The 24,020-nt window shown below is 41.7% G+C and overlaps 5 protein-coding genes across 9 annotated transcripts; 3 read left to right on the top strand and 2 right to left on the bottom strand.

Annotated features, from left to right (window-relative positions):
* The first annotated feature begins 1,161 nt into the window (after positions 1-1,161).
* plekhf1 (pleckstrin homology domain containing, family F (with FYVE domain) member 1) lies at positions 1,162-2,770 on the top strand. Its single transcript, XM_083691552.1, has 2 exons — positions 1,162-1,284; positions 1,488-2,770. Exon 2 carries the CDS (start codon positions 1,494-1,496, stop codon positions 2,370-2,372), a length of 879 nt encoding a protein of 292 aa, XP_083547678.1. The 5' UTR covers positions 1,162-1,284; positions 1,488-1,493; the 3' UTR covers positions 2,373-2,770.
* A 2,496-nt stretch (positions 2,771-5,266) lies between these two features.
* Positions 5,267-8,014, bottom strand: LOC310817459 (protein C19orf12 homolog). 4 transcript variants are annotated; one of them, XM_083688068.1, is made up of 3 exons: positions 7,918-8,014; positions 7,149-7,330; positions 5,267-6,574 (listed from the first exon to the last, which is right to left on the bottom strand). In XM_083688068.1, exons 2-3 carry the CDS (start codon positions 7,306-7,308, stop codon positions 6,309-6,311), a joined length of 426 nt encoding a protein of 141 aa, XP_083544194.1. In that variant the 5' UTR covers positions 7,309-7,330; positions 7,918-8,014; the 3' UTR covers positions 5,267-6,308. The 4 variants fall into 4 exon arrangements, with proteins under 4 accessions (XP_083544194.1, XP_083544195.1, XP_083544193.1 ...); XM_083688069.1 differs by having other exon boundaries at positions 7,149-7,349; positions 7,918-8,008; XM_083688067.1 differs by having other exon boundaries at positions 7,149-7,349; positions 7,798-7,928.
* LOC310817444 (tumor protein p53-inducible nuclear protein 1) lies at positions 7,481-13,911 on the top strand. 2 transcript variants are annotated; one of them, XM_083688048.1, is made up of 4 exons: positions 7,481-7,621; positions 9,906-10,063; positions 10,275-10,419; positions 13,016-13,911. In XM_083688048.1, the coding sequence occupies exons 2-4, from the start codon at positions 9,937-9,939 to the stop codon at positions 13,239-13,241; spliced, it is 498 nt and encodes a 165-aa protein (XP_083544174.1). In that variant the 5' UTR covers positions 7,481-7,621; positions 9,906-9,936; the 3' UTR covers positions 13,242-13,911. The 2 variants fall into 2 exon arrangements, with proteins under 2 accessions (XP_083544174.1, XP_083544173.1); XM_083688047.1 differs by lacking the exon at positions 7,481-7,621 and adding an exon at positions 8,421-8,551 and having other exon boundaries at positions 13,016-13,910.
* A 201-nt stretch (positions 13,912-14,112) lies between these two features.
* LOC310801188 (uncharacterized protein F13E9.13, mitochondrial) lies at positions 14,113-16,883 on the bottom strand (the record flags this gene model as incomplete). Its single annotated transcript, XM_083665183.1, has 6 exons — positions 14,113-14,318; positions 15,585-15,712; positions 15,926-16,076; positions 16,168-16,348; positions 16,649-16,731; positions 16,811-16,883. The coding sequence occupies 6 exons, from the start codon at positions 16,881-16,883 to the stop codon at positions 14,113-14,115; spliced, it is 822 nt and encodes a 273-aa protein (XP_083521309.1).
* A 1,437-nt stretch (positions 16,884-18,320) lies between these two features.
* On the top strand, positions 18,321-23,671 carry ccne1 (cyclin E1). The gene is made up of 12 exons (XM_083690914.1): positions 18,321-18,471; positions 18,973-19,023; positions 19,232-19,313; positions 19,453-19,515; positions 19,960-20,126; positions 20,546-20,681; positions 21,097-21,243; positions 21,338-21,433; positions 21,756-21,890; positions 22,149-22,260; positions 22,592-22,749; positions 22,998-23,671. Exons 2-12 carry the CDS (start codon positions 19,010-19,012, stop codon positions 23,112-23,114), a joined length of 1,227 nt encoding a protein of 408 aa, XP_083547040.1. The 5' UTR covers positions 18,321-18,471; positions 18,973-19,009; the 3' UTR covers positions 23,115-23,671.
* Positions 23,672-24,020: the final 349 nt, after the last annotated feature.

The raw sequence follows: 24,020 nt of genomic DNA, 5'->3' as shown, positions 1-24,020 counted from the left end.
CAAGATGTCAGAATACAGAATACAGAATACATTCTGCTGCTGCTGTCAGTTGTTTTGTTTTTTTTCTTAACTGTGGTGAGTTCTTTCTTAACATTCTTCGGTCATCCACTGTCCACAAGTCTTCCTTGGCTTACCAGCCTGTTTGCGATTGCTGAGCTCACCAGTGCTTTCTTTCTTTTTTAATGATGTTACAAACAGTTGATTTTGGTAAATCTAAGGTTTTGGCTATGTTTCTGATTGATGTTTCTGATATTTCAGCTTCCTTGACTTTCATTGACATGTCTTTGGTCCTCATGTTGACAGACACCAATAGCAGACTTCAAAGCCAAATGCAAAGCCTAGAATCAATGCTAGACATTGACAGCTCTCTTATGACTGCACAAATTATGTGACGGAACACATCTGATTAACCAGAAACACCTGTCAAGCCAATTTTCCAATACTTTTGGTGCCCAGAAATAGGGAGACTATGTATAAAAGGGTTGTAATTTTTAAATGATGAAACCAATCTGAAAAAAAGAAAACATTGAATTAAAGCTGAGAATCTTTACTTTCACCTAATAGTAATTGTTTGATTTCAAAATGTTGGAGTATAGAGCTAAAAGAAGATAAAATGCATCCTCTTTCCAATATTGATGGAGGGCACTGTATATGGCCCCAATGGGAAACAAACTCTCAACCTTAGCATTGCTAGTGCCTTGCTCTACCAACTAAGCTACAGAGGACCACATATAGGCCTACTGTTGTTTGTGCTTTTTCATTAAGTGCTGCTTGAGTTAGATTGTCAATTATATTATGACCATTGTCTTATTTGATTTAGATGTAACCATGTTGTCACAATCCATCATACTGCAAACACTACACCATTGTTTACACCCAGCTAGTACATTTTTAGTTCCTCTTAAAAAAAAATAGAATCATTTAAATTTATTTTAGCCCTAGTTTAGTTTGGTTTAATTATGGTTTGTTGGAAGACTGCCACTCTTTTTTCTGATTTTGTGACTCATTATTATATATCATTATATTTGCTACTTGGAATCTGGTTTGGCATGTTTTTACCACTCTCTCATCTACCAGTAAATTGTCACCCTGTTGGGAACTCCCCTTGAAGCAGGAAATGTCTTAAAAGAGCTGTGGCATCAGTCTTCATTTCAAAACACTCCAACACTGCCAAAACCAACTGCACAGTGGTCAGACGGACTCAAAGAGACTTAATGCAGAGAGACATAGACTGCTTAAATAAATGAACAGAATCACAAAGAGTGCCAGAGTATAACATTTAAGGTAAGAATAACAGATTTCTAACTGTTCATGTATTTCAACTGAAGAGAAGGCACTGGCATCTTAGTGTATAGGTGTTTTCACCATTGTCAAGATTATTGAGTGACCATATTGGACATAATATTGAAAAAACACTTTTACGTTTTGTATTATTTACTTGTTGTTAACCTTTCGTTTATTTATTGTTTTGCTGTGTATTAATCCAGCTCACCATGATTGACCAGCTAGCTCTTACCCAGGAGAACAGAGAGCGGATCCAAGCGGTGGAGAACTCCTTTGGCCCGGCTGGGAAGCCTTTGGGTAAACTGGGCCGTGTCCTGGTTGGCGAGGGGCAACTGTCAAAACTATGCCGACGCCGCCCCCAGCCAAAAGTCTTCTTCTTGTTCAACGATATCCTGGTGTATGGCAGCATCATCCTCCATGGACGGTGGCACAAGAACCAGCAGATCATCCTCTTAAAGGACATCCAGTTGGATAACCTGGAGGATGGGCTCAATATGAAGAACCAGTGGCTGATCCGCACCCCTCGCAAGTCCTTCTATGTATCAGCCGCCTCCCCTGAGGAGAAGCAGGCCTGGATGGAGCACATTGAAGACTGCAGGTCTAAGCAGCTTCACCATGTGGGCTGCCAGCCCGGGAGCACCTTCGCCACCACCTGGATCCCTGACCGGGCGTCTGCCATCTGCATGCGCTGTTCAGACAAGTTTGGGGTGGCCCATCGACGCCACCACTGCCGTCACTGTGGCTTCGTAGTCTGCAATGCCTGCTCCAAGAAGCGAGTCGTCATCTTCCACATATCCAACAAGCCTGTCCGGGTCTGCAGGCTGTGCCACCTCAGTCTACAGGAGGAGCAGGGTCAGGTCCAGACACACACCCCGGAGGATAGCGACTGGAAGAACTCTTCTGATGAGGATGAGCTTACTCTGCCTGAGTATGAGGTGTCCGATGAGGAGAGTGATGAGCAGGATGAGGAACATGCACCCAGCAAGTGGGTCAACTCTCAAATATACTCTTGGTCGCCATATGTCTACTTAAACCCTGCCCACGGAAAACCCAATATCACTGGATCGATAGACTTTGGAGCTATGTAGGGCAGGGCACTGAAAAATACTGACTGAACCAAATATGAAGAAGAGTGTCAAATCAAGAGTACCCACTACATTAGTATTCACAATAATGTTCTCAACATGATGTTGTATAAAGGAAAACAGTTGCATATTGAAATATGTTTATGGCAATAGACATAGGCCTACCGTGAGCCTTCATTTTCTGGTCTGTTTTTACCTTTGCCTTTTGATGATGGCAAACCTGTGGTATAGGGTAATTGTACATATGCACATTTAAGCAGTATTTGTTTACCTAAAAGTCATGTTGCACTTTATTTTGTATCTTCCGTTGCTTATTACTTTGTTTTATAAATGATGAAAGTATATCCTACAATTAGCTGTACCTATTTTCCATGTAATAATAATAATAAATGGAAATGCAATGATAACTGTGCTTTGTGTCCTTTTTTTGTCACAAAATCACAACAACACACACGCACATGCACAGATTATGGCTGGAGAGAGGGAGCAGTAAGCACATAGGGGATATGCCCTCATCCTTCTATTTAAAGAGCACATGCATGCACAAACACCTAATATATCAACTCAATCTTGTAGTGACGCCAAATCTTCCACCAAGCAAAAAGCTGTTGAGAACCTGTTTGTCAGTAACTCATATACTTGGGAGTTTCGACAACAATCTTTCAGAAACTAGTGACATCATAACCTCTGAATGGATTTTTCCATCCTGGGTGCCAATGTTTACCCATAAGGAACAAGGAAATGTTATTTTTTCTAAGTCTGGGTTTTTCACATGACACACAAATATGTGTGCAGTTTACTGAGAAAATGAGAGAGAATGGAACAATTTCATCAGATGTTTCACTGAAATTTTAAGTTTATGACTCATAGTAAAAAGTTATATCATAGTAAAAACTTAAGCGAGAGCACAGGAACAGCAATGTTACACTCACTTTTGGTTATAGTATGTGACTTGGGCCCCAATTAAATCAATTCTGATAATGGGTTTCCAAAATAACAAAAAATATCATTCTTGAACTGCAGAAAGACAGCCTGCTCAATTCAAAATGCATTAACAATTGTCTCAGTTTCACATTGCAGTGTTGACGACATGAATCCATTATTGCCACAGAAGAATTATATTTTTGCATTATCCTTGATACCCGCTATATCTGCAAGTGACTGAATTGGTGTCCAGGTGTGTAGAATCTGCCTCTGTTCCAACTGATAACTTGTTTCATTCCCTTTTATTTGTGATTTTTCGGTCTCATGATGTTGTGCCTATCACCTGTTTATTTTACCTTACTATAGCCATATCCAGAAACAACCCCTAGTCCCTACTCCCTAGACACTTGAGTAAGTCCGAAAGGATTTATTGGGTATAAGCAAGATAGTAGCAGCTTCGACTTGTTCTCTGGTAGAATTTTCACCATTTTGTGTTATACCTACCTAATCGTTTAACATCTGCAACTGTCTATAGGGAGTAGGGCTTCTTCCTGAATAGGACTGTCCCCTCTAAGTGCTTAGAGTTGCTTCAGCCCACCTAATGACATAATTTGCTTGGCAGCATTACACCATGTATGCCCATGTCGACAGAGGTGTCTCAAGACAGTTGGTAAAAAAAACAAAAAGGGCAGGTCATCGTCATCTTGTGGTTATTCAATAGAACTTCAGACACTTCATGGAGGTTGTTGGTTCCCTCTGACGCACTCTATGCAATCGATATCAAATATTCTTTAGTCCCTTGCTACCCTCAGACATCACAATAATATAATGACATGGTCAGTAAGACAAATCAAATCAGTTAGAAGAGACACACTTTGTTGGAGGCTACAGTTTCAATACAAATAGTAAAATATGAACTACTGGTATTTACTAAACATTACAGTAAGGTCACCAGCGTAATCTATATATATATATATATATATATATATATATATATATATATATATATATATATATATAGATGTAGATATATTGATAGATAGATAGATAGATAGAAGGGTTCAATTCTGGCTTTACTGGCAGAGGGATACAGTGAGTGTCAGGTTGCTTCCATCCTTAAAATTTCAAAGACGGCAGTTCATAAGAACAAGGTCAAGCAGCAGACATTAGGGACAACAAAGCTACAGACCGGCAGAGGGCGAAAACGACTCTCCACTCACCGGGATGACCGCCAACTCATTCGAATGTCACTCAACAACCGTAGGGTGACATCAAGTGACCTACAAAAAGAATAGCAAACAGTAGCTGGGGTGAAGTGCACGGCGAGGACGGTTCGAAACAGGCTCCTAGGGCAGGGCTGAAGTCGTGCAAAGCTAGAAAAAAGCCCTTCAACAAGAAGCAAAAATGAGCCAGGCTAAGGTTTGCAAAAGACCATAAGGATTGGACCGTAGAGGACTTGAGTAAGGTCATCTTCTCTGATGAGTCCAATTTTCAGCTTTGCCCAACACCTGGTCGTCTAATGGTTAGATGGAGACCTGGAGAGGCCTACAAGCCACAGTGTCTCGCACCTACTGTGAAATTTGGTGGAGGATCGGTGATGATTTGGGGGTGCTTCAGCAAGGCTGGAATCGGGCAGATTTGTCTTTGTGATGGACGCATGAATCAAGCCACGTACAAAGTTGTCCTGGAAGAAAACTTGCTTCCTTCTCCTCTGACAGTGTTCCCCAACTCTTGAGGATTGGTTTTTCCAGCAGGACAATGCTCCATGCCACACAGCCAGGTCAATCAAGGTCTGGATGGAGGACCACCAGATTAAGACCCTGTCATGGCCAGCCCAATCTCCAGACCTGAACCCCATTGAAAACCTCTGGAATGTGATCAAGAGGAAGATGGATGGTCACAAGCCATCAAACAAAGCCGAGCTGCTTGAATTTTTGCGCCAGGAGTGGCATAAAGTCACCCAACAGTTGTCATTTTCATTGTCATTTTCTGCAAATAAATGCTCTAAATGACAATATTTTTATTTGGAATTTGTGAGAAATGTTGTCAGCAGTTTATCAAATAAAACAAAAATGTTCATTTTACTCAAACACATACCTATAAATAGTGAAACCATATATATATATATATATATATATATACACACATACATACATACACATACATTCGAAAATAAATTGTCAGCCGAGAGCATCAGGGCCTGTGTATTAAGGGAATAATTTTGGATACTAATATTTATTACATTTTTCATAATTATCACAACCCTTTCAGAGCATGATACAGCATATACCAGTCATTGTGTCAAATACACCAGTTACTTTCACAATGATTATGGTTACATTCTACATTACTACATTACTGTACAACTCCTCCTCCAGCTGGCTCGATCAGGGTGATCAGAGTCAGGCTGGGGGATGTTAAATCATACTGGACTGTTCTTACTGTATATAATGTTTCAGATGTCTATTTTATTCTATTATCACTTTATTATGTTGTTGTTGTGATGTGAGCTGCTGTAACGCCTTAATTTCCCCTCAGGGATCAATAAAGTACCTATCTATCTATCATTAGCAGCAGAGAACATCAAGGCCTGTTTCAAAGGGGGTCTATACTGTATAACATAATCACTGTGTGAAGTGTTTGAGATCTCTGACACAAGTGTAATCAGATAATTTGATAGTCATCTAATACCACCAATTCCACCTGCATAAATGTACAAATGTAATATTGTTGAACATTTAAACCATGCATTTCTTGTAGGACTATCTGGTCTGACACTATCCACAATTTATAAAAGTTGAAAGGCCTCCGCAAATTAACCTATAAAGATGTTTTCTCAGTCTCTCAAAAATAAGCTTAAATTTCATGTGCACTTGTCAGATGTCAGTTCTTGTCAACTATAATGTGCTCTTCATGATGACAACATACAAAAGTACAAAAGTCACTTTTCCTGTCCGTGACAGCATATAGGTGTGTTTTTAGGAAATCCTTAATTTATCGTCTTTACTCTGGACATCAATCCCCATAACGCACCTCTGCTCTCAGCTCCTTGGTGATGTAATTGAGCAGGGCGGCAGTGACCTGCTGCTGGAGAGTGGCATTGCCCATGACCAGGGCGGTCAGCTGGGCCAGGTCTGTCCAGTCCAGAGAGCCCAGAACGGCCATGATGTCAGTATAGAGTATCTGCTGCTGCTGGGGAGGCAGCTCCATGATGATCTGAGGGAGAGGTCTGAACTGTCCACTGGTCAACCAGCATCCCAGCAGGCCACCCACTGCGCCACCTGTATCAACAGAGAGGAGTAAAAACACACTGAATGAATGGATACTACGCCCTGTGGCCTGCGGTGGTCCAGTAGTCTAGCACCATGGCCTATAGTGCACACATATGCCCATGTCGGCATAGGTTTGAATCCAGCCCATGCCCTGCTGACATACCCTCTGTCTTTCTCTACTATCAAAAAAAAAAAAAAAAATACAAGAGTGGGACAACCACACTCCAAAAAATAACCTTTAAAAAATTAATACTATGCCCTTTATCTACACTTAGCAGTGTATTCTTACTATTGGAATACATTAGGTGATTAGAATTTGCCAAAACATCTACAGCCAGATGTGCCTGCCTCCAAGTCATTTAGATTCTGTACTGACTTATGTTTTAGGCATGGTCCGAGATCTGCATGTTTTAGCCAACTCATGACTATGCTATCATGCCAAACATACAGTATAGATCGGCCTATACTGAATCTTGTAGCTACATTAAATGCACATCATTTGAAAGAAATGATATGGCGCCACACTGTGTTTAAAGTATGGAAAAGCATGTCCTGATTTGTGTTGCAATGCTATGATCCTTACCAACAGCAAGTCCTGGGGGACCACCAAGAAGTCCCCCTAAAAACGCACCCCCGCCTGCCACTACTGCTCCTTTCCCAGAATTCTTCACTGCGGCCTTTATCTGCTGATTCGTAGATAGGTTGCAGCATAGTCGCATGACATCATCCATATGTGAAGGCATTGTGGCATTAAGGATGTCCTCCCTGGTGTGATAAGCGAGACCTGAGATCAGTCAACACAGCAGTCACAAAAACATTGAGATTAAAAGCCACTATTCTACACCAAGAGACACCTCATTTCTGATGTATGACGTGACTGTCAAATATATCATGCCATCTTCTGGAAAATAACTAGTATTACAACTGCTGAGAGACACCAAAAGGAAACGAAACTTTGTGTTCAAGTTTAGTAACTTTTACCTAGCAGCTTGACATTGACTTCTAAAAAACAGCAACATGAGCAAAAATAAATCCACCTCAGCTACCACATTTAGGGTAAGGTACTTTAACGGGGATACGGGATAGCCTTCTCTGAATATTAGAGAGAGAATCACACTAAAAATAACTCGCTAAATTACATTTTACTCCTTGGACATTACGCGGAGGGGAAACAGACATGCTTCTTTCTCTTTGCATTATTGTTCTGTCATGTGCTGTGGTCATCAACTTACTTTCTTTCTCTTCTCTTGAGTTGCAATACCTTTACATAACATTCACATCATACAGCAGACCTCTGGCAAATCATCAACATAGCCTACACAGGAGGCTAAACCTTGAGACGAGTCCCTTACCGTGAATCCCTCGTGATAATGTATGTTTATTAAATGTTATTGAATTTATGACCGCGTTGAATGACGGGATGGCGAGTGGTGACTAGTCGCTACTTCCTGTTAAAAACATATTCAATGTACTTTTCCCCAAAGAAGGCCGACTATTTACAACATAATAATTGTACATTTCGGCCGGTGCCGGATATCCAGTTTAATTGTAGGCTGAGGCAAAGCTGAATGTTTATTACATTGATAGAGTATTGTTTTTGTTACTTTGTTGCAAATACGTTCACGTGACCAAGTTTAAATCGATCGATGTATCGCATACAAGGTGATGTTGGCTTGCTGCGATACAGTGGGAAAATAGACTCAAATAAAAGTGTTGTAGAAGGTCAGTACAAACAAGGGCACTTGATATATCTTATGATACAGCTTGCAAAAAATATGGACAACATACACGCGCCCCCCTGTGCGCAAGCGAGTGACGCTCGGCTCCTCCTTCGAGTTGGGATTTGGTTACCAACGCAGGGGGTAGGATCTTCTGTGTTCATAAACAAGTCTGAGAATCAAAACAATCTCTGAACAGTTACATAGTTTCATTCTATCCGACGACTACCACCCGTTGTATTTCCTGATTTATCATCTACCTTGACAAGTAAGAAAATAGTCGCCGAGTCTATAGGCTTGTCCTACATTTAACGAGCAATTCGTGTCTGTGTTGTCTACTGATCTTGTGTTGTCTGGAGTTTAATTTCATGTTCGACAGATTGCTACACCCAAATTTGTCGCTAATATGACCCCTACAGTCAGGCCAATTTGGTCATGATGTCGCCTGTTGAATTTGCAGATTTAATGCAGTTTATTCATGCTTCGTATGTAAGGAATGCACAGGTCTCTCAAGTTACACTATATGAAAAATATGATTAGCATATACTGTTATGATTGATGATATACTGACGATTATTCTGTTAGGGATGACTCCTTCGCTGGTACGTTGCTTGTTGAGCAACGTGTACAGGCAGACTGTGACAAGTGTACGAACGAAGGCATCCAAACTGTGGATGTCTGGAAAAACAGCCCATGTACTATATATGGATATTGTTTTTGCCTCTTGTCTAATATGATATCCCAAGCCTAATGCAGCTATACCTCAACATAGTTTATGTTTGAGAGGCAAAACAAATAATGCCCATGTCAGTTTTTCTATAACAAGTTGTTTGATGTCATTATTGACATTTTAGTACATAATCGTTAGCGCTAAAGTAAGGCTACAGACTTGTCTGTGCGTCGTCCAAGAGCGCCACTCACCTGGCACGGGCAGCTCGTATCGACCTGCATCCCTGCAGCTGTCGACTTCGGCTAGCCTGGATGCTGATAATGAACTAGAAACTGGTGTTCATTTTTAGCCATACATTACAATGAAAAATGTAGGACAACACAAACAATCTTAAATTCACATGTTCTGTCCTTAAAAGTGTAATCTATTCGGTCCATTCACTCAGTAATCAGTTAATTCAAAACCAATCTTAATTTAGGTTGTGCATTCGGATTTAGGCTTAAAATTAGCTTGCATGTCAGAAAGGATGCCAGGTCTTCCAGCCAGCAGATGGCGTGTTGTTCCAATGTGCTAGCAGGGCCAATAACTCAGGACAAAATGTTAAACCTTAGAGGTAATTTAAGCCAGGGTCCGGGTTCTGGACTGATGTGATATGAGGAGGCACCTTACTTATATTTTCTGTTAATGTAGTTATTAAACTATACCTTTTGTAGTCAAAAGATGAGAGATTGGTAGCAAAAAGGTTACCTTCCAGGTCACCTACATTGCAGTTGCCCTGCAAATGTATTAGATCTCAAGGCCTGGATAAGTGTTCAACATCTCAGAGACCACATCAATATGATATAGCAATTTGCTGAACTGTGCGGCCTGCCTGCAATGTAGACAACCTGGAATGCTACCTTTGTCGGAGTGGAACAGTTCCAAAATGTCATTTCAATGGTGTCCTTTGCAGACTGAGGCTAGGGAGCCAAAACATCTCCACAATGATTGGAAAGATACTTGCCCATCTCCTTGGAAACCCAGATGAAGACATAACCAGCCCCACGGATGTCACCTATGAGGACCTCATTGAGTTTGAAGAGGGAGGATGGGTCATCATTAACATTCAAGGTGAGCTGAGAATTCAGTTTCTTTTGTTTTAAAGTAGGAATCCCAATTAACCTTAAACTGGTATGGACATTATTATCTGGAGCTTTTGTAAATGGTAGCCTTGTTATTGGGATAGTAGGCTAGATTGAATTGTGGCTATAATGGACTCTCACATAGTGTCTTACCATTTTGGCTTTGTATCAGTTTTGTAAATGTGTAATGACATTTACAGAGAACCTCTGCCTGACCCCCCCTGAGGTGCACCGCCTGGAGAACCTGTTGATCGAGCACCCCAGTATGTCTGTGTACCAGATGAGAGGTCAAATGAGCGACAAAGAAGACCTAGGCTCAGATGAAGATGAGGAAGACTCCCCCAGGTCAGTTTTCATTAACTCAGTAAATGTGGTCACTAAACCTTTCTTTTCTATGGGAAAGTGCTCAGGGTCATTGACTTCCAACCGTGTCCTGGAGAATTACATTTTGGAGTAGATAACTTCAGACTATCACTAAGGCAAGTGTAACCAGGTTAAGATGGTCAACTCACTTCCCAAGTTGAAATACCCACGCCATCAAATTGCTAGCTTTTCAGTGGCGTACTGTAGCTGGTTTCCCTCTGGTATTTCCGTGAGTATCACATGTGTTGGCAATACAGAGGACGCAGGTTCTTGACTTGTGTGAGCTCGGAGTGCAAGGAAGCAAAACTGTTTGCGGCCATGTGACATCTGTTGCACAAGCAAAAAAAACTACTATCATGAGTTATTAAGGCTGGCTCCATAGGTTTAGTCTAACATTGTGAATGAAATACAAAGATAAGATACCATTTACAATATTTTTTACCCAACACTGTTACACAGTTCATCAAAAAGAAGGATCAAGGCACTCTTCATACATTTACACAGGTAACACATTGTATAAAGGGGCAAGTGAGGGAAAATGTACAGTAGATGGCAGCAAAGTTACCACCGTTTAATCAAACTAAAACCCTACAGGAAAGGTGTGAAATCCATTTCTTCATTTAATAAATCCCCAAACTTTCCCTTTGGTTTAGCTGTCTAAGGTGGTCACCTTTTCTAATAGTGGCTGGAATATGATCAATATCCATAGCTTGTAGGGAGGTAGGATTGCTTTGTTGTAAGGACTTGTGTGTCTTGCCATAGGGTAGTCCTCATTACCTACACGTATGGCATATTTATGCTCAGCCTCTTTGTCCGTCCAATATAGAACACATTGCACTGTAGACATTCCAATCTGTAAATGGCATTAGTGGTTTTACAGTTAATGAAATGCTTGACTTACTACTATGCATTAGAGTCTATGTACAAAATACTTTTTCTGTGCAATATTTGGTTGCACTGGTTGCATTTGAAAGTGGTTTATGGTCTAGCCAGGTCATCTGAGAGTCACCAGGAAGGTAGCTATGGACTAGTTTGACATTTAAGGTAGGACATCTCTTAAAACTCATGACTGGTGGCTCTGGGAAGGCTTTGCATAGTAGTGGGTCACTCTGCATAATTCCCCAATTCTTCTATTGTACTCTGCTTCAGTGCTATATTTAGTAACAAAGTACACTCTCTGGGGCATCCCGGGGGGCTACACTCTGCAACAAGTCATCTCTATCAAGTCGTCTGGCCCTTGTCCCCGCGTACTTCCGAACCTGACTGCTGTAACCCCACACAAGAAGCGATTCTCTATTCTCTACTGTAGTCTGTTTCCTGATCGCAAGTTCTGCTGACTCTTTGGAATTGGCCATAAGGAATGTTCTCTTTTAGCCTTCTGGGGTGGAAACTCTCTGCCCTCAAAATAGTATTCCCATCAGTACGCGTCCCGAAGATGGATGTGTGCAAAAACCCTTCATCAGTTTTACTGATAACAATATCCCAAAAATGTATGGCATTTTTACTGTTCTCAAGAGTTAGTTTGATCTTAGAGTGAATGCGATTAAGGTATTGATGAAAGGAAATCACTTAATCTTCTGAGCCAGACCAGAACAGACAGACATCATCAATGTAGCATCCCCACCATATAATCCGGTCAAGATTCTTATATTTTTTTAATCAGGGTTGATTGGAGCATGGTTTGTTAAAGGGAGCACTTTATTAGGAACATCTGTACACCTTCTCTTGGTGGAGGTGGTGTAATGATGTGGGGAATGTTTTCTTTGCACACTTTGGGTCCATTAATACCAATCAATCATCACTTGAATGCCACAGCCTATTTGAGTATTGTTGCTGACCATGTGCATCCCTTCATGGCCACAATTTACCCATCTTCTAATGGCTACTTCCAGCATGATAATGCACCAGATCACAAAGCAAAAGTCATCTCTAACTGGTTTCATGAACATGACAATGAGTTCAGTGTTCTTTAGTGGCCTTCCCAGTTACCGGATCTGAATCCAGTAGAACACCTTTGGGATGTGGTAGAACAGGAGATTCACAGCTTGAAGGTGCACCTGAAAAATCTGCAGGAATTGCGTGATGCAATCATGTCATCATGGACCAGAATCTCAAAGGAATGTTTCCAACATCTTGTGGAATCAATGCCACGAAGAATTGAGGCTGTTTTGAGAGCAAAGGGAGGCCCTACCCAGTATTAGTATAGTGTTCCTAATAAAGTGTTTGGTGAGTGTATGTCTCACTGTGTAATCATACTCCCTGACTAAGGCTGTGCCGAAATGCATTTTAGTGTTTGTTGCATTAAACATGCCAAAAATAAATGCCATTTTAAATTTACAAAGAGTGCGCCTCCTTCCTTTGTTGATGACCAATTAACCCATTTACCAAAGAGCACCTTCAATCTACCAAGACTACACCAGTATATCCCAGCAGCAATTCTCTTCCTTCTTTTCTACGCATACAGTTATTAGCTGCCACCATTGTCAGGCAGTGGGTAGAGAACTAGTGACTGCTAATGTCATCCAAATAGACATGAATGTCAGTGTGTCTCATTTTATTCTGTACTGCTGTCCTGCAGGCCTGTGCCAGTCAAACATTTATCCTGGAGGCTGGCAGCATGGGGCACCCTCCTTCCAAGCAATGTCCACCTGCTCACCGTACAACGGACCAGGAACCACACAGAGCACAAGAGGCTGACCAGGAGTGCTTTCCAGAGGCAGAACCTCGCCAAGGTACGTTTTTCCCCTTCCGAGAGACGCTACGGTCACTTCAAACAGCCCTGCCAGCGCCTCTACAACTACTGAGTGACACCGATCACAGAGCTGTCTGCAACCACTGAAAATGAGTCATCACCTGAGTATGTAATAAGTTAAACAAGTTTGAAATAGCTTTGATTAGGAGTAGTTTGTTAGACGTGTGTGTGTGTGTGTGTGTATGACAAGTATTATCACTGGCATATCACTGTTCACAATGTGAGATGGTTCATATGAAAACGTCAATGATCGTATTGCATTTAAAGTAGTGTATTTAGTACATTTTGATAGGATCGCTTTCAGCTACAAGTAATACTTTTTTTTCTCACAATGGGTGCCTTAGATTTAGATATGTTGTTGTGACTGGTGCTTTACAAAAGTCCAAAGTTGATGATTTCATACCTATAATAAATCTACTTGTAATGTTATATGAGGACATTGGACCTCTTCCTCTCGATTGTAATATTCAAATCTTAAGATATGTCTTCCTTACAGAACAAACCAATGTTATGTAAGGACTACCAAGCCACTGTTTAAAACGTTTTGAGGGTTGTTCGCTCGTTTTTATTAAGAGTGTTCCTATGCTTGCTGTGTTGCTACAGGCCTTGTTTGTAAATATAACTAAATGTGATTTTGTATCTCAGTGTATATTTGTAAAATGTAAAAAAAAAAAAAAGAAAAGCGAACATAAACCTATTTTGTTCAATGTTTACTCTGTGTTATTAAAAAAAACTTGAGACACCTATTCTTTTTACAAATGTACAGTATGTCATTGATGCTTGCAAGTTATTGATATAATGGGAGCAGCAATTCATACAGGGTGGAATCCTAAATCGAGATTTGCGCGCTTAAGTCGAATCATCACACACATTTCCCACTGACGTCAATGCAACATTTACAGTACGCCGGAGTTAAGTGCAGGTTAGGATTGCTCGTTTAATTTTCGAAGTTCATGCATCTTTCCCATGAACCTTTTCACTCTCTCTGGGTCAACAGCATTTGCCCAGTACCCTCTCCTCTTGAAGTAAGAGCCAATAATCATTGCACTTGCATCAAGGTAGTGTTCCATGTTATCACAGGTCACTCCCGAGCCAATCAGGACTGGAATTCTTACAGACTGTGCCACATCTGCAAATAAAATAAAACATGTTTTACTTCCAATCAAGACTAATAGAGATGTTATACTGGGGATATACTATAGATTCAATGTTACTACTATAATAACAATGTGATTACAACGGTATGAGATGATGGTCTATCTTATCTTGCATACCAACTAAGATCTGACAATTGCAGAACCTACGAGTGTAAGATGTGCAAAGGCACATTGAATCAAAGATACAGTACAGAGGCAATAAATGGCTGGATTTACAATAGCGTAAACTATCACACATCTCCTCTGGTAAGTAAAACGGGGATGAATATAATGGTCGTCAAGGATCCAGATAGACACAAGAGGAGAGACATAAACCCAGACTCTGCCAGCTCCGTATACCCAGCTGACAACAGACCACCAGCCCAATGGAATCGTACTGGGGGAGAGATTGTACAGTGGGCAGTCGTCCAAACTAGGCAGCAGGGTTGTGTGTATGGCAGCAGTCTGGCCCCAGCCTGTTTAGCTGCCTGTGTTTACAGCATCCGCCATCTGGAGAGTGTGCTTTAAAAATAGCAGACAATGTTGGTGTCTATATTAGCCAAGCAGGGCTGTGGCAGGCAGGCAAGGGCAGGAGCGTCCAGGACGCATGCCATGGTCAGCACTCTCTAGGCTCGGGGGGGGGGACGACGACTGTGAGGCATCCATCTCCCTAGACGAGGCTGCTCTTTATAAAGCTAGCAGCCAGGCTTGCGGGCAGACGCCGTGAGCATTAGGGCAGCTTAACCTTAACCAAGAAAAAGCAGCGCCAAGAACTGAACAGCCCTTGCTAAAGTATGGCAATAGAATGGTATGTGGTGGGAGTGGTAAGAGACATGAGTAAGCATACCATTGTAAGGGTGTGTACCTGTGTGTGAATGTGCACTCTTAAAAACAGAGAGCAAGTGTGTGTGTACACGCTTGCGTACATATACGTGTGTGTATGTGTACATGTGTGTAGGTGAAGGTGTATGCTAATCAGTCCTAAAATGAGACACAGAGCTCTACACTTATTTTCAAGTGTTACATCTCTGCTGACCTCCAGACATTGTCCCAAATAAGCAAGCCAATGGTTGTTTGTTCTTCTCAGTGATAATGCCACATGTTACCAAACAATTGTTTGAATAACAAAGCACCAAAGAGTTTCTTCTTATGTGCGCTGGAGGAGCCATAGAGTGGACAGTTTCTGAGTGTCCATGGGTGTGCGTACGTGCATGTGTTTTCAGGGACACAAACTTGAACCGGCAGAGTCAGGATCCCACCTCTGAGTTCTGCTGGATCTGCCTGGACTCCTGTGGCAGTCCCAGTGACAATGAGCCCATCAGAGAGGAAGAACTCAGATGCTCTGGCTGTCTCTGCTATGCTCACATCTGAAGTCAGAGCATGGGAGCTGGGAAGACATGTAACCAAACAGCATAGAACATGAAAGTGATAGTCACACTGGCTGTAACTCTCATTACCATATCACCTGGTGCTAGCTTTTATGAATAATATTAGCCCTCAGTTCTAACATGTTCAGTTAATACCATATTTTGATAAGGACACTGAGACAGTTGGGCTGTATGGTTGAATTTATGTACGTTTTAATTGAATGAAGGCTCACCTATGCTTCTTTTTGATGTCAGTGAAGATCTGTACATGTTCAGCCCCTATCTGCTTGCGGTATCGCAAGAGGTCACCAGCGCATGCATTCAAGAGGCCTTCATCAGCGATGTGTGAGAAGACATACCCCTCAGCCCTGATAAAGTCCAGACCTTGAACAAAAAAGGGATATGTTAACATCCTCTTACAAAATAATGCATTAAACTTATCTAAAATGGATAGGAAAATGCAAGCTGTATCAACCTGAAGCCAGTGCAACAGCCATAGTGGGGCGATTTGCTGCAGACAAGATCTGAACACCAAGGGGCAGAGACGGACAGAGCCCCTTCACCGCTACACACACTGCTGTCATAGATGCACACACCTCTGGCCCAACAGAGAATGTGTAGGGGATGTCATGCATGTTCTCAATGATCAACCCATCCTGTGAGAAAGATGAGCACATACAGTACAATGGTCATTACATTTCCAGCATATAACTGTTCATTGAGAGCAGATGGTTGAGAGGGATGTTTGGATGTCTAATTGAATCATGATAGAATCATATAAATCGTGATAACCTATTCTCAGTAAACATATAGTCAATGCCAATTCAGTTGATAGCTCACAGCGTCAGTATCACAATCCGAATCATATAACACAAAAATATTTGACATGACAGCTCTTAATTCTTTGATATGACAAACTTTATAAGTGCGGTATTATGTCTTTGGTTTATACTTACAATCCCTGCATTGTGATAGATTTCTGCTTCCCGGCATGCCTCTTCAATAATCTGGGGCATGGTCATACGACCCAGAGGTGTACCTGTGGAGATAATTCAATCAATTTTAAACACCTAAAAGCTGCAAGGAAAACCTCGCGCTCCTCAAAAACAATTGCCTACCTGGCAAGGCTTGGACATGAATCATTCCAATAACCACAGATTTAAGACGTCCAAAGAGATTAAAAAACTTCATGTTGTTTAAAAACACAGCGATCCAGTTACAGTCCTCAGCGATCCAGTTGATCACGTGTATGGTCAAAGGTTAAAGTGTACGTTTACACTTCGCTTGAAAGGATATCTGACGCGATTATTGGGCCCTTTACAGAAACAACCCCCTTCACCTCAGGCCTAGACACTTGTTCAGAAGAACTGGTGCGGTATGATCAAAATGGCCTTTTGTAGCCTTTTGTAGACTACTGTAGTATCCCAACAGAGATTGTTCACAATTGTGTTTATACTCCAGTTCTTTCGGGTCTTTGTGCCCCAATGTTTTTCCTTGTGTTGTAAAGCTTTTTGGGGGGAATTTAGAAACAAATAAAGAACAGTTTGTAATAAGTAAAATGGATTCATTCGACATTGTACATTGCAGTAGTACCAATCAGATTTTACTTTATTTTATTGCACAAACATACACGTGTAATCCCTGGCTGCGGTATAATCGCGCACTCTATCAATTCAATTAGACCCAGCTACCGAAAAGACATTCTTATTGTTCATGGGCAACATGGTTTTACAAGTCTCACACCAGGGCTTCTCAGTTAGCTGCACACGATTCGCAGCAATTACACAGACACTTTTATTTTCACTACTTTTTTCATTCATTATAGGGCCAGATCAGATGCTTCCTCCTCGCCTCATTGCCTTCATCTGCACTGATCAAATGTAGAATCGGATAGGTCAAAGTCATTCGTGTTAATCCGGCAAGACACATTTTGACTGTACGATTTGCTTTCACCTCTGGTAATTTCACATTAGAGCAGCAGATCAAGGGAAGAAGAGAGTGAAAGCCGAGAGGGATATGAGAAGCATAAATCATATTAATCGTATTAATGGTCTTTGGTGAAAGCCACTTTAGACAATTGGGATGCACCCTTAAAATACAGTAGGGTAAGGGCGTCAGCTTTCTATTAAAAATAATAATAAGTCTTGGAGTATGGACGATGGCAGTCCACTCTGTCGGTTAATACAAACATTAATGTAATACTTTAATTTCCTCCGAAAAGCCCCACATGATAGCAAGATTAGCACTTTTTTTTAGAGTGCTACTGCTTTTGTTTACATCTGTCGTCCTAGCCACGCGGTATATTCAGTTCCGGATTTCAAGCACCGCCCCTATCTATCGCTGCATCAACCACACCTCCCTTTTGCCGGCAAAATTAGAAATGTTACCGGGTATTCCAAAAATGTAGGACCAATTGAGCAGTCTTAAATAATTGACTCTCCAGATCTGAAAATGTTTTAAAAAGTACACATAACGTAATTTGAATTTTGCAGCAAAAGTTGTTGAAATTGGTCGTTTGCGCCAAGTTTTTAAATCACCCGCTCGGACGTCCCCATTTGTGACTGCAGACAGCAAGCCGTTTATAAGGTAAAGGCGCAAACTATCTCGCGCCAGCAGAGAACAAGCAGCTGCTCAGCGTCACACCCGAAATCTTTGGTACAAACAAGGCCACACAAAATCATATCCATATCCAGCAAGAATGTTCGCGTAAAGAGCTATATAGATTCGTACATCGTATTTAACTTGTTAAGAGTGAACTTCGAGGGGGGAATCTTTTGAGGTAAGCGAACAATTGAAACACCTCTTTGCTAGCTATCATAGCTAGTAAGCCAGCTTGCCTTGAGTGAACTTTGAGACGAAATTATTCCATTGATATGATGATATCGTTTCAGATGTGTAGGTAAGGCGATGAACAGCATTTGATAAGTTAGCAATATAGTCTAAATTGAATGCATAGGAGCGGGTGAATGGAAAATGGGATCCCTTGTGGTTCAGCCATTTTCTAGCAAATTTTCCAAAAAATAAACTAATAATCAATATATTTATATTTAAATCTCAGTTTGAGGGGAAAGTATATAGTGTAACGTTGGTGTGTGCATGGTTTGGTGACACCATTTACCGTATTTCCTATTGTTTGTCGCCTTTAACATTGTGTCCCATTTCCATTTCCCCGCGCCCAGTTCTCTGGCTTTGTGAGACTCAGAGAGGTTATGTGGGGGTTGGGGAGTGTGGGTTATTACATTTCAGAAAACTAAGTAAATACTTTTTTCCTTATCCATAGGCTTACTCTCAGTGTGAGGAATAAACTTGGGGATATAATGCCAAGAAAGGGGTGAGTTGCCGTTCCACAAAGTGTGACCCTAGTGTTGTCAAAGTGAGTAAAAATGATGTAGCCAATACTAGCCAGCTAGCGTGTTGCTACTTGAACGATATCACAACTTGGCTGGCTAGCCACAATTAGCTGGTGCTTAGCTAGCTTGCTAACAACTCGTATTTTTGCCAGGATGCACTCAAAATAAACTATTCTCGTGTAATTGCAGGCAAACATCGGAATCCAAGATAAATGAGTTGCCCAAGGAAAGTGCAGTGCGCTCGAGGAAAAGGAAAGCTGACGTTGCCATTGTAAGTTTTTGCGACCATACGAGCTGCCCAAGTTTGCCATCTAGCCTCTGTTCGGAATATCTTGTATACATGTTTGGCCACATACATTTATATGAGAATGAAGACAAATAAAACGTTCTCCTTGTTCAATGATCCTCAGCATTTGCAAGACCCAGATGAGGAAGTGGCTGAGATGACGAAAAAGAAACAGTGTGGATCTCAGGTACTGTACTTGGCTGCCACTCAAAGGCCTTTCACTGGCCTTTCAGACCATGTGTTCTCATGCATAGTTAATATGATTACTTGAACCTATTTTGAGTTACATTTATCTGTGCAACCCAATGTATTATACACACAATATGTGTGTTATACACCATTTGCTGACACAGGTCATTCAAAGGATGTGGTAGTTGTTAGTATCAAACTTGTTCAGGGACTCATTGCCCATATCCACATCACTGAAATCATTTAGTAGCTTTACATCCATGTCATCAAATATTGCCACCGTCTCAAGCTTCTGCTGCATATCTGGATATGGGCAGTGCAATGCATGACGCCATTGTGTGCCTCGTATTGTTTTGTAAGCTCAGAATCCTCTTCAGGCTGTATGGGTTTGTTTTTATCAGTTGGTGAAGTTTTTTTCATTTCTCATCCCTCTCCTGTGCAGATGTGCTGGAATCCTGATGCTGGTTACACAAGTCCATGCAGGCGGATCCCCACACCTGACCATGAAGTCGATGAACCGGTTGCTTTGAGCGGCGCAGGGTTCGCTCAGTACACCTTTCAAAACATTTTTGTCACACCCACCAGGTCTTCCCCTCTTCCTGTCCTATGGTGAGTCACTGCTGGAGTCTGGGACACACTGTGGGCAAGCTACACTGATACTGCTGATACACAATGCCATACAGCAGGGTAGTAGCAGTGGTTTTGCTGACTAGAGCTGGGTAGCCACATTTTATATATAGTGTGTGATATGCATTAGAGACTCGGACCCATAGGTCTTTTAACTTAGGCCTACGACAATGTAAGCACTTTCTGAGAATCATCTTGCATGTCTTGTCTATTGAGAAAGTGCCGCTGTCATAGGAGATATGCATCCCTGACACTTGTGTTATGTTAGTTCCTGAATCATCACTCAATCTGTTCTGCCCTTGCATGTTCTGAAACTCCAATTGGGAGAGTATTTGTTGATCATAGAGATGAGATGCTATCCTTATACCTTTTTGTTCCCCCTCCCCCCTCTTTCTTTGTAGTTGGGCAAGCAAAGATGACGTGTGGAATAACCTGCTGAAGAAAGACAAGACGTACTCTCGAGACAACCATGTCATGAAGAAACATCCCCACCTCCAACCCAAAATGAGGGCCATTCTCCTGGACTGGCTTATGGAGGTTTGTTCCTCCTCAGACGCAGGTTTCAGTCCCCCTCCGACAGTCTACCACTATGTTTAAAACTTTAATGACATTGCTTATTCTGTACCATGTGATCCTTTGCTTATGTGGTTAGTTCTTTAAATTTATCAATTGACTGAGTTTCATGACCCGAGTTGGCTGCATGTTGGCATGTTTGCATCCATCAGGCCACTTGCACCTACCTCAAATTAACTTATTGGAAAAATGTCTAAGCTGAGAGCATCATCTGAAAAGCAACCAAGCATTGATAGACTCAAAATTGTTTCATAAACTGGCCTCAGTCCCATGTTTTAGAGCACTTGCATCAATGCGGTTACATGGGAACCTCTCCCTTAATGGTGTAGGTTGTGGGAAAGTTGTATTCTAAACCTCCTTTTTTATTTATTTTTCTCAGGTGTGTGAGGTGTACAAGCTACACAGAGAGACCTTCTATCTTGCTCAGGATTACTTTGACCGCTTCATGGCCACACAGGCAAATGTTTTCAAGACAACACTACAGCTCATCGGCATTGCTTCTCTGTTTATCGCCGCTAAAGTAGAGGTAGGAAGGTGTCTCCTGCGTAACATCTGTTAGTCGGTTTGCCTCAAATGTGATTTGAAGGATTGACCTTTAACACATCACTATTTCCCCCCAGGAAATCTACCCTCCAAAGGTGCACCAGTTTGCTTATGTCACTGATGGGGCCTGCACTGAGGATGAGATCCTAAGCATGGAGCTTATTATTATTAAGGTATGCCTCTCAAACAGGTTTCCCTCTGTTCATTAAAACAGGTCGGATTGTATTAATCCTTCTGGCAGTCAAAGTGTTTGACCTTTTATAAGCAATGTTGAGCTATACCTCTCTGAAAAAGCACCCCTCTTCTCCAATAGTGTAAATGGCTTACTTTTAGTGAACATTATTTTCATGTGAGCCTCATAGCATCTGGACAGAGCAAACCTTCTCTATGGTAGCAATGACAGCAGCCTTCTCATTGAAGTGAGGCTTATGTTCTCTATTTTCTTCTCTGCACTAGTATCTCTGTCTACGTGCAACCTGTCTCTGTTTTACCTAGGAGCTGAAGTGGAGTTTGAGCCCCTTGACGCCTGTGTCCTGGCTGAACATATACATGCAGGTTGCCTACCTGAAAGACTCCGCTGAGGTTCTCATCCCACAGTACCCACAAGCTACGTTTGTACAGATTGCAGAGGTACAGTAACAGCTGGCATTCCCCACTACCACTGGCAAATAGTATTTTACAGCTAGACATGAATATAAGGCTATTTCTCAAATGACAATGCCAAGGCTTGTACAAGATGTACTTGTTTTATAGGGAATGGTTTCATATTTCCTCTGTATGTTTTTGTTATGCTTACTGCCTCAAGTCACTTTCACAACTTTCATCAAGGCGTAGTGTTTTGGTGTTGGTTCTCATAGTTGTTCTTCTCCTATTTATTTCTGTCCCTAGCTGCTGGACTTGTGTATGTTGGATTTAAAGTGTCTTGAGTTCTCCTATGGAGTACTGGCTGCCTCAGCCCTGTTCCACTTCTCTTCCCTGGAGTTGGTGGAGAAAGTCTCAGGTATGGTGTTTGATTCTGGAGGGATGCTCCATCTCAACTGACTTCTTAAATCTAGTCTGTTTGAATCTACTGTCTTGTCAAATCCCTATAGCCCCTAGAGACACTTGTGTAGATGTGCAAGGTTTGGATAGGGAATGACTAGCAAGATGGTGGTAGCTCCACCTTGCTAGTTTCACATCTACAAAAGTGTCTAGGACGTAAGGACTTTGTTTTTTGGACAGGACACTCAACTTGAGCCCTATAGCATTTTGGTGTATCATTTGTTTATAATGGGCCAATTCCTAGATGATGGTCAGTTTTAATCCTAACCATATCCTCTTGGTCCATACAGCGCTGAAGTGGGCTGATGTTGGGGATTGCGTGCGGTGGATGGTCCCCTTTGCCATGTCCATAAGAGAAGTGGGCAGCTCCACCCTCAAGACCTTCAAGGGAATCCTGGCAGATGACACTCACAACATTCAAACCCATGCTACCTATCTGGACTGGCAGGTGAGCACCTCAGTTCTATTATGTCTATGGTCTTCACCAACCATATCCGTCATCAAAGGATGCCCTTGCTCCAGACAGTGTAAAGAACAAATATTGCCTACTCTCAATGTCCTGTAGCTCTAAGAGATATTTGTATGGAAAAGAGAACAGCTCTGGGTAAAATTATATCAAATCTATAAGCATTTGTGTGGCTACATTAACATCATAACCTGTAGTCTGACAGTGTTCCTTCTTATTTGTTTCTGTAGGAGAAGGCATACTCCTACCAGAAAGTGGATGTGGAGCGCAGCCAGAGTTCCCCTATACCCTCAGGAGTGCTCACTCCGCCCCCCAGCAGCGAGAAACCAGAGGGCACAGTCTCCTGAGTTCCCCTCTGCAGGGTTAGGGAGGGCACTGGATGAGGGATGCGCAGGACGGGACCAAGATATTGGAAGACTGGGCGAACTCCATGGCATTACACAGATGTGCCAGCATTAATTACCACAGAGTATGCACATGGGTTAATTCCATGACTGGTTTTTACTTGCAGAGGTGAACAGACATTGGAAGTCTCTGCCTATTAACTGAGGGACATTTTTTAGTTGGAATGATGACGCCAAGTTGGGACCACCTGCCAAAAACCCAGAGCCGCCACTGGCTCTGAGTGCTGCTAAACAAGGTGGATTTGGATCTACAGAGGAACCTTGGGTGTCTGTTCTGGTTGCAGTGTTGTCATTTTTAGTAAGAGAATACTACCAGGTTTTGGTTGGGACCAGTAGCTCGGCTGCCAAAATGGACAAGTGGAACAGCTATCTTCAGAAGCTCTAATGTGGATTGCATTTAAGAATGAACTCTGGATTATGTTTTTTTTTTTTGTGTATTTTTTAACTGAAATGTAAGGTTTGTTTTGCCAATGAGATGCTGCTACTTCATATATTTTTTAATAAAGTCACTGTCTCAGAAAGCTTTTGTTTTGCTCAGTTGCTGGTCACTGTCATGCAAATCATCATGATATAGGCCTACAGTGGTGACCAGACTACTGAGCTGTTTAGGGGTCATGAAACAAGCACAAGGCCAGCAATTATGCATGTGAGATGCCATTCATTAAGCCAGAAAAGAACATGGCCTTTATCTGGTGCACTAATTAAGACATCAGGGACCTACAAGATAAGTGAGCTCTGAATGCACTTTAGATTTTAGTTTATTTATGTATCCAGGTAAGCCATTTCAAGATAGGCCCTTCCAAGACTCATAGATGGTAGGAAACTAATGGAACTGGTTACTCGGATAAC

This window comes from Argentina silus (assembly GCF_951799395.1).
Source record: "Argentina silus genome assembly, chromosome: 2".
In the NCBI taxonomy this organism is placed as follows: domain Eukaryota; kingdom Metazoa; phylum Chordata; class Actinopteri; order Argentiniformes; family Argentinidae; genus Argentina; species Argentina silus.
This window is presented reverse-complemented; position numbering and strand designations above follow the sequence as displayed.

Excerpts from the sequence above, each read along its gene's own strand:
- plekhf1 (XM_083691552.1), top strand. The coding sequence starts at position 1,494 with ATGATTGACCAGCTAGCTCTTACCCAGGAGAACAGAGAGCGGATCCAA.
- LOC310817459 (XM_083688068.1), bottom strand. The coding sequence starts at position 7,308 with ATGCCTTCACATATGGATGATGTCATGCGACTATGCTGCAACCTATCT. Across the intron at positions 6,575-7,148 it reads TCCCCCAGGACTTGCTGTTG|GTGGCGCAGTGGGTGGCCTG; the intron begins GTAAGGATCATA and ends CTGTTGATACAG.
- LOC310817444 (XM_083688048.1), top strand. The coding sequence starts at position 9,937 with ATGATTGGAAAGATACTTGCCCATCTCCTTGGAAACCCAGATGAAGAC. Across the intron at positions 10,064-10,274 it reads GGTCATCATTAACATTCAAG|AGAACCTCTGCCTGACCCCC; the intron begins GTGAGCTGAGAA and ends TGACATTTACAG. Across the intron at positions 10,420-13,015 it reads GATGAGGAAGACTCCCCCAG|GCCTGTGCCAGTCAAACATT; the intron begins GTCAGTTTTCAT and ends GCTGTCCTGCAG.
- ccne1 (XM_083690914.1), top strand. Across the intron at positions 19,516-19,959 it reads AGAAACAGTGTGGATCTCAG|ATGTGCTGGAATCCTGATGC; the intron begins GTACTGTACTTG and ends TCTCCTGTGCAG. Across the intron at positions 21,891-22,148 it reads CGTTTGTACAGATTGCAGAG|CTGCTGGACTTGTGTATGTT; the intron begins GTACAGTAACAG and ends TTCTGTCCCTAG.